Source organism: Crocuta crocuta, unplaced genomic scaffold (genome assembly GCF_008692635.1).
Source record: "Crocuta crocuta isolate KB4526 unplaced genomic scaffold, BGI_CrCroc_1.0 scaffold228, whole genome shotgun sequence".
Lineage (NCBI taxonomy): Eukaryota > Metazoa > Chordata > Mammalia > Carnivora > Hyaenidae > Crocuta > Crocuta crocuta.
The window spans coordinates 2359774-2368794 of NW_027532820.1; the positions used below are offsets into that span (position 1 = coordinate 2359774).

Here is a 9021-nt window from a genome sequence, read left to right on the forward strand (position 1 = left end):
GAGCCCCCAGGTGAGCCCCCGCCCGCGCCGGGGCCCCGCGCGGCCGGGAGGACGCAACGCAGCCTGAGCGCCCGGCTGAGCACCCCGACGCCCCCGCACCCCCCGGCCGGTCCCGCCTAGCTAGGGTCGGTAACGTTCGGGGCTACGTGACTGTGCTTGAGCTGTTTGCGGTGGATGAATAAAACCAGTGTCTCCACCCCCGCTCCGCCGTCCCACGGTGAGAACTGTCTCACCCCCTCTTAGTGTCGAGAAGTAGGGAGGAATTCCGGGACTGGGGATGTCTTGCAGGATCACGTGCCGGTGGTGGCAGCCCGAATGGGAACACAGGTCCCCGGACTCCCGGCTCCTCTCTCAGGCCCAGCCTCCCTCGGTCCCTCCACCGCGTGTTGAGGAGCATTTGTCCACCAACACTCCCACATTCAGCAGCCACCGCGTGGGGACTACGGATCAGACTGCTGGGGTGGGGGTGGGGGAGGGGAGAAGGTTCCCTTTGAAAGAGTGGGGGCTCGGGCCGCCTGGGGAGCTCAGTCGGTTAAGCGTCTGACTTCGGCTCAGGTCATGATCTCACGGTTCGTGGGTTCGAGCCCTGCGTCGAGTTCTGTGCTGACAGCTCAGAGCCTGGAGCCTGCTTCGGACTCTGTGACTCCCTCTCTCTCTGTTCCTCCCCTGCTTGTGCTCTGTCTTTCTCTCACACAAAAATAAAATAAACATTGAAAATTTTTTAAAAAAAAGAGTGGGGGCTCTTGTCAGGGAAGAAGGAGCCTGGAAAAGATATAAACAACCCTGGACAGGGAACTGAGGGGCAGTGGGTGCTGAACCCTGGGGGCATGGGAAAGCTTCCTGGAGCTAAGCGCTGAAAGGCGAGTAGGGTTTGGGGGTGGCACGGGCGCCCTCATAGCTGGAAAGCTCAGAAACAGCCCCCAGGAGGGAGTAGCCACCTGCCCAGCAGGCAAAGTGCCAAAAGCTTGGCCAGGTGGGAGGAAGACCAGGCCAGCTAGACAGGCCACTAAGCCCCAGGGTCTCTGTTTTGTCTCAGTCAGGGGTAGGGTTCAGGGACTCACGTCACTCCCGGCTTTTTGCAGAGTTTGGTGTGAGCACATTTTCTGCCTGATGGTGTGTTTCCTATCGCTGCTGTAACAAGTTACCACAAACTTAGTGGTTTGAAACAACACGAACTTATTATCTTACAGTTTTGTAGGTCAGAAGTCTGATGCAGGCTGGCTGGTCTAAAGCCAGGGTGTCAGCAGCACCATGTTCCTTCCTGGAGGCGCTAGAGAGTCCGTTTCCTTGCCTTCTGTAGCTAGAAGACTACTACGGAGAATTCCTTAGTTCATACCCCTCAGAATCCGGCAATGTCTGTCTGATTCCTTCTGCCGCTGGCCCCCTCGACTCTCCTCTTCCACCTCCCTCTTCTGTTTCCAAGGACCCTGGTGATTATGTTGTGCCTACCAAGAAAAGCCAGGAGAGGGGCGCCTGGGTGGCTCAGTCGGTTAAGCATCTGGCTTCAGCTCAAGTCATGATCTCACGGTTTGTGGGTTCGAGCCCTGCGTCTGGCTCTGTGCTGACAGCCAGCTCAGAGCCTGGAGCCTGTTTCAGATTCTGTATCTCCCTCTCTCTTTGACCCTTCCCTGCTCATGCTCTCTCTCTCTCTCGCTCTCACTCTCACTCTCTCAGAAATAAATAAAATATTAATTTTTTTTTTACAAGAAAGGAAGAAAGAAAAAAGCCAGGAGAGTCTCCTCATCTTAAAGTCAATGGATGATCAACCTTCATTCCATCCAGAACCTTAATTCCCCTTTGCCACGTAACCTAACATAGTCACAGGTTCCAGGGCTTAAGATGTGGGCATCTTTGGGGGAACATTATTCCATCTACCACATTGAGTCTTTTGAAGTCAGTAGCTTTTTATCAGATTAATAAGAGTCTAGGACTGAAGTTCAAGTGCAGGTCAGCCTGGGATGGAGCCAGGAGGCGTGTGGGCAGGGGTACTCTGGAGCTGAGAGTGGGAACAGCAGCTGGGGTAGAAGGTGTCTTTTGGAGATGGGGGGGAGCAGCCTGAGAACTCCAGAGGGAGTTATAATGTTGGTGGGACGGGCAGGAAGAATGTACTCATCAGCGCTGGGTGCGTGGAGGAAGTGGGGCCCAGAGAGGGTGACGCCCAGCAAGGTCAGCCCCAGCGGGAGGAGCTGGGGCAACTGTAATAGATTTGCCTGCAGGCAATGACACAAAAGCAGAGCCTCACTGGCAGGAGCCCTCTGACTCCTATGCCAAACTGTGTATTTGGAGGTTTCTATTATGTTTTTTGAGACCCCTTCCCTCGCCCACTAAATTGAATAAATTTTTAAAAAAATTTTTAGTGTTTATATTTGAGAGAGAGAGAGTGTGTGGGAGCAGAGAAGGAGCAGAGTGAGACAGACAGAGACAGAATCCGAAGCAGGCTCCAGGCTCTGAGCTGTCAGTGCAGAGCCTGACGTAGGGCTCGAACCCATGAACTGCGGGATCATGACCTGAGCTAAAGTCGGATGCTCAACCCACTAAGCCACCCAAGAGCCCCTTAAAAAAAAATTTTTTTTTAATGCTTATGTATACTTAGAGACAGAGAGACAGTGTTTGATCAGGGACGGGCAAGTTGAATAAATTTTAAGCCCCGCAAAACCTAATTCCACCCCCTGGTGACCGGATTTGACTAAGAGGAAGCAGACGGTGTTTCAGTCGCGCGTCGGAACGATGGCAAGTTAAGATGGGGCTCAAAGTGAGAGAGTAAACAGAGGGAACATCAGAGATGTCCATCCAAGATTTGAAAAGGGAATTGGGTAGAAGCTAGAGAATGGGGCCAGAGGGAAGGACTGTGTGTTATTGCCTCGGTGGGTTCCCAGACCCTGAGCGAGGTCTGGAATCGGAAATAGGGAGAAGTTGGGTTTAGAGGGGACTTTAGCAGGGCCCCTGGGTGGCTCAGTTGGTTAAGCCTGCTTCAGATTCTGTGTCTCCCTCCCTTACTTCCCCTCCCCCCCCCCACGCTCTGTCTCTCTCAAAAATAAACAAACAGTAAAAAAAAATTTTAGCAAGAGGGGACTTTAGCTTGATCTGTATTTTCATTTTTTAACAGGGAGAATGTATTTGTGTTACCTGTGTAATTAGGAATTGCTGTTGAGGGGCTCCTATGTGACTCCATCCATAAATGTTGGGCTCTTGATTTCACTTTAGGTCATGGTCTCGTGGTTCATGAGTTCGAGCCCTGCCTTGAGCTCCTCTTTGGCTAAACACTGACAGTGTGGAACCTGCTTGGGATTCTCTCTCACTGTCTCTCTGCCCTTCTCTCTCTCTCTCTCTCTCAAATAAATAAACTTAAAAAAAAGGAAAAGAATTGCTTTTGAAAGGGGGGTAGGTGGGACTTCTGCCTGGAAATTTGGGAGGCCCCTGCATTCCCAAGGTCAGCCGTGCAGCCCTGAGTGGAAGGTGTGTGAGACTATGTAACCCGCTGTATTTCTTTTCTGAAAGGTCGGTAGTTATGTTGACCGGGGTGATTGGTAGATTTGTTTTACTTTTTTTCTCCAGGTTTTTCAGTTCTGCTTTTAAAACTGTCAATACATATGTATCTTTTATTCCAAGCATTTTCAAATCACGTTTTTTGGTAACATATACAATCCACCCATGTCAAGTGTACAATCCAGTGGGCTTAGTACATTCACAGAGGTGTACAACCATCACTACACTTGGCTTTAGAAGATTTTCTGGGCGCCTGGGTGGCTCAGTTGGGTAAGCATCCTACTCTTGATTTTGGGTTAGGTCATGGTCTCGCTGTTGGTGAGCTCGAGCCCCGCATCTGGCTCCCACTGGCAGTACAGAGCCTGCGTGGGATTCTCTCTCTCTCTCTTTCTGCCCCTCCCCTGCTTGCTTGCTTTCTCTGTCCCTCTCTCAAAATAAATAAATAACCTTACCAAGAAAAAGAATATTTTCAACACCCTAAAAAGAAACACAGTATCTTTTAGCCATCACCCCCCCCCACACACACACACACACACCCCGCCCCCAAGCAACCACTAAGCTACTTTGTGTCCCTGTGGGTTTGCCTATTCTGGACATTTCATAAATGGACTCATAATATGTGCCCTTTTGCAACTAGCTTCTTTCACTTTGCATAAACTGTTGGGTGCTTGGTCAAATTGCAGCCTGTACCAGCACTTCATACCTTTTCATGGCTGAATATTGCGCTTGTAAGGATGTGCTACAGTTTGTTTATCCATTTATCAGTTGATGAAAATTTGGGTCACATCCCTTTAAGAAGCAGGTTAAGTATTAAAAAAAAAAAGGTGGGGGGAGCAAATTCCAAAAAGGTCATAGATGGAATGTGACTCTTCATAGATCAGAGTAACACGCATCCCTTTTCAGTCTTTGAAGCAAGTGTTTTTCCTAACAGAAAAGGGAACTTGAGGATTTCAAAAGTGCCTTTACTTTTAAAGTTGAATTATGATTGAAAACATGTTTTATTAAAAACCTTGGAAATGTGCCCCAATGCTGTGTGTGTGTTGTGTGTACCATACACACGAATGTGTATTCAGAGGGCGGTGTATCCTACTGTGCATGTGGTTTTAAAAATGGCGTTAGTCTTTTCAAAATAAGAAGAAATTTGCTGGAGAACTACCTCTGCTCTTTCAGGCTTTGGCAAATATGGTGGCTGAGCTCTTGAGACCCTTACGCTGAATATGTAGCATTCGAAGCCCTCGTCCCCGAGATGTGGCTGGGTCCCATGGCCCCTTGCACCCAAGTGTCTGGGAGAGGAGAGGCCTCTTTTTGCGTTAATTGATTTCATGCTTCTGTGTCCTGGCAGGGAGCAGATTCAGGAGTGCTCAGTTACTCATTTATTTATTTTTTAAGTTTGTTTATTTTGAGGGTGGGGGAGGGGAAGAGAGAGAAGGGGAGAGAGAGAATCCTAAGTAGGCTCCACACTGTCCGCACAGAACGCAGTGCGGGGCTTGAACTCACAAACCTTGAGATCGCTACCTGAGCCGAAGTCAGACGCTTAACCGACTGAGCCACCCAGGCGCCCCAGGAGTGCTCAGTTAGTTTAGATATTTCTGGGTGGAAAGCTGCTGTGAGCTGTCAGTGGCCACAATGAACCATTTACTGTGTTTTATTCCCCACGTTTCCGCTCTGGTCTCCCTGGTTCCTCTGTCACCAGGGCGGGATGATTCGAATATGTTCTCTCTCTTCCTCCTGCCTGTCTCTGGAGCCCCTTTCCCCTCCGCGGCCTCATTCCAGCTACCTGGTCCCCTGGGCCCGTGAGCTGCTGACAGCTCGCATCTGTCCCCGGAAGCACCGTGCTTCAGTGGCCTCCGGTGGCCTGGAGAGATGGGGGGCGGGGAGAACCAGAAACTCTTGGGGGACCCACGGAGCCGAGACTGGAACCCAGGTCTGTCGATGCTTAAACCGAACCCCCATCCCTCCCGTTTGGAGCTTTATCTGCTGGGTCCTTGAGCCCCGTGAGTGTGGGGGTCCTGCCCTGTTCCTGGTGGTGTTTGTACCTGGTGTCTCATGCGCTGCGTGTGCTCAGCAAATGGTTGTCAGCCAATCGTCTGTTCTCCTTCTTGAATGGACTCTCACATCTTCCATTTTTTAAAGCGGCAGAATATCTTCTAGTGTTTTTCTCCCCAATATTAATTTTCTAACCTAAACTGAGTGGGTTTCTGTGGTGTCTTGGGCCAAGGGGGTGGGGTGCGAGGGCGGGCGTGACGCTGGCGTGCGACGCTGTGCGGTTCTGACTTGGGTTCTGACCTGTCTCTCCCGGCCGTCCCCTCCCCCAGGGCTGCCTCTGTACATGAAGTCCCTGCGCTGGGCCCTAGCGGTCATGGCTGTGTTTCTGGCGGTGTCCGCGGTCGCCATTGTGGCCCTGGCTTCTAGAACAGGTATGGTGCCGCCTCCTGGTCCCCCCTCGCCCTCTGGCCACCACCAGGGTGTCTAGTCCTTACAGCAGCTTTGTGAGAATCCGAAAAAGACACCCCCCTCGCCACCCCCCGGGCAGAGGCAGCGTGAAGACATCTGGCTTGTTGAGCACAGAGAGGGAAGGGAGCACCTTCCTTCCGCTGGACACAGCCTGTGCTCTGATGAGCAGTGGGTGGACGGCCCCCACCTTGGGCAGCTTGGGGCGTTGCGCAGACTCTACCGCCTGCCCAGGTCCTTGCCCACCCTGCTTGCCCGGCCCAAGGCTTACCTCTTCCATGCTCCAGATTTGTCCCTTCCGTCAAGGCCATGGCCAGATTTTGATTCTTTTTTTTTTTTACTGCGCATCCGTTCAGCTCTTGACAGTGGTCTCTGTGCTTGCTTGCAGGCGCCACGTGCCGGCCGTGCCCGCCGGGCTGGATGTGGCGTGAGGAGCACTGCTACTACGTCTCTGCCGAGGCTCGGGCCTGGGAGGCCAGCCAGGCCTTCTGCTCGGCTCGCAGCGCCACCCTCCCCATGCCGGACCACACCCAGGTGAGAAGGAGGCGGGCGGTCAGGGATGAACACAGCGTTGCAGATCACCCATTCCTAGCGCCAGAAGGAATCTCAAAGATCTAGTCCAACTCTGCATTGCAGAAAAAGTCACCTAGGCCTGAGGAAATAAAGTGACATGAGGGAGGACCAGACATCAGGGCTCCCAAGGTCTTCAATTACTCTTGATTCCAAGACGCAGCGGCAGAGCCGGGAGCACGTGTGGGGCATGTTCCCAGCCTGCCCATGGCCAAGCCCTTCACAGTGAGCGTTCCTCCGGTCAGCGATTTGGTAACATATTTATTGATCACCTAACTGTGTTTGTCACCGAGAGTCCATGATGAGAACAGCCCCTTCCTTAAATGTTAGCATTTAAGGAAGTTCCTTTTTATTCCTATTTTTTGAAGAGGTTTCAACATGAATGAGTTTAATTTCATGGGTTGCTTTGTTGTGTGTATATTGAAATGATACCTTTGTTTCCTCTTTAATCTCTGTGGTGAATTACAGTGGTCTGTTTTATTTCTTTATTTCTTTTTAAATATTTATTTACTTGAGAGAGTGAGAATCCCAAGCAGGCTCCGCACTGTCAATACAGAGCCTGACATGGGCTCAAACCCACAAACCGTGAGATCGTGACCTGAGCTGAGATCATGACCTGGGCCAAGATCAAGGCTCAGGTGCTCAACCGACTGAGCCACCCAGGTACCCTCTCCCTCCCTACACCCCCCCCTTTTTCTTTAAAAAAAATTTTTTTATAGTTTATTTTTGAGACAGAGAGAGACAAAACTGGAGTGGGGGGCTGCAGAGAGAGAGGGAGACACAGAATCTGAAACAGGCTCCAGGCTCTGAGCTAGGTGTCANGATAGTTTGCTTAGCCGTGATTTTCTTCTTCCCCAAATACTTCTGGATCTGACTTGTTAAAATACTTAAGATTTCATATCCATGAATTTGTTTTCTTGCACTGTTCCTGCCCAGTCTTGACACAAAGCTGTTCTGTGCCTCACAACAGGGAAGGTGGCTTCTGCCTCCTTTCTCTCTGGGAGAGGTCCCTGGAGGTGGAGAGAAGACCATGCTGGAGAAAATGGTTTACAGTGAACAGGAGTTATTTCATTGCCAGGAATAACTTAGGTTTCAGAAGACATGGAGAAATGAAAAAGATACAATGTAGATTGAAAACCATGAAATCTGTGATCTCAATATAGTAACAATAAATATACAAAGAAAAAACAGAAAGGAAGTATGTATAGTAATATCCTAATCGTGGATACCACTGAAGACTGCGAGTGATTTTTTTCTCCTTCTTTAAAGTTTTAATTTTTCTAATTTTCTAAATGTTCTGCAAATAATGTGTGCTACATAATTAGGAGGAAATGCTAGTGGGACAGTAGCCCATTAAGCAGGACGTCGGTGTATAAGGGTTTTTGTCGGGCGCCTGCGTCAGGCCCTGAGTTCTTATGTTTGTCAAATAAGAACATTCTCAGGCCCCTAGTTGCGTCTGCAAAATGGAGGCCAGTGGGAATGGAGGTCGGTCCCTAGAGAGTGACTGGAGCTAGGAAGGGGACCGAGCTGGGCAGTGACCCACTGAGCACAGCAAGTGTCCTCCGAAAGCCTTGTCCCTGCCCTCCAGCCTCTAAGCAGACAGGTTCAGTGGAGAATGACCTTAGCCCTCTGAGCAAAAACTTCCCTGTGGCTGGTGGGTCCTCCAAGGGGGAGATGGGCTTAACCAAATTTCAAGCTTCAGATAAAGAATTTTAAAAGATGTTTTTTTAAACATTTATTTATTTTTGAGAGACAGCGACAGAGCGTGAGTGGGGGAGGGGCAGAAAGAGAGGGAGACACAGAATCTGAAGCAGTCCCAGCTCTGAGCTGCCAGCACAGAGCTGGACATGAGGCTCAAACTCCTGGACCGCAAGATCATGATCGGAGCTCAAGCTGGACGCTCAACTGATGGAGCCACCCAGGCGCCCCAAGAATTCTTGTAAAACTAAGCATACAGGATCAGTTATTTGAAACATAAGTGTACAGAAAACATACCATAAAGTCTGGGTAAACTCCTTGCAAAAAGACGAAGGTGAAGATTTCACGTCTGGAATGTGATGACTGTGGAGCGCTGCATGACGGCCAGAAATTCCAGGAGGCACCGGGCGAGGAGGAGCAGCTGAGGACAGGCTGGCAGAGGGAGCTGGCAAAGGCCAGGCTCCAGGAGCTGGACACACATGCCCAGGGACATTCCAAGGTGCCAGTAACACGCACGGCCCTCAGACCAGCGGGTCTCGGCCTCCCCAAGAGCTGGGCTTAGAGACCAGGAGAAAGTTCGAGAATGGCTGTGTTCTGTAGGGCGGAGGGAGCAAGGAGCCACACTCGACCACAGAAAGGTGAAAAAAAACATGAAGATGGGGCGCCCGGGTGGCTTAGTCGGTTAAGCGTCCGACTTTCGCTCAGGTCACGATCTCGCGGTTCGTGGGTTCGAGCCCCGTGTCGGGCTCTGTGCTGACTGCCAGCTCAGAGCCTGGAGCCTGTTTCAGAGTCTGTGACTCCCTCTCTCTGACCCTC

The 9021-nt window shown here is 50.8% G+C and overlaps 1 protein-coding gene across 1 annotated transcript in view; it reads left to right on the forward strand.

Moving 5' to 3' along the window:
• KLRG2 (killer cell lectin like receptor G2) overlaps positions 1–9021 on the forward strand; it is an 18299-nt gene that overhangs the window by 4622 nt on the left and 4656 nt on the right. The window contains exons 2-3 of the mRNA XM_077781051.1: positions 5802–5903; positions 6326–6471. Of these exons, the coding sequence (XP_077637177.1) occupies positions 5802–5903; positions 6326–6471 (248 nt within the window). The remainder of the gene's footprint in view (positions 1–5801; positions 5904–6325; positions 6472–9021) is intronic.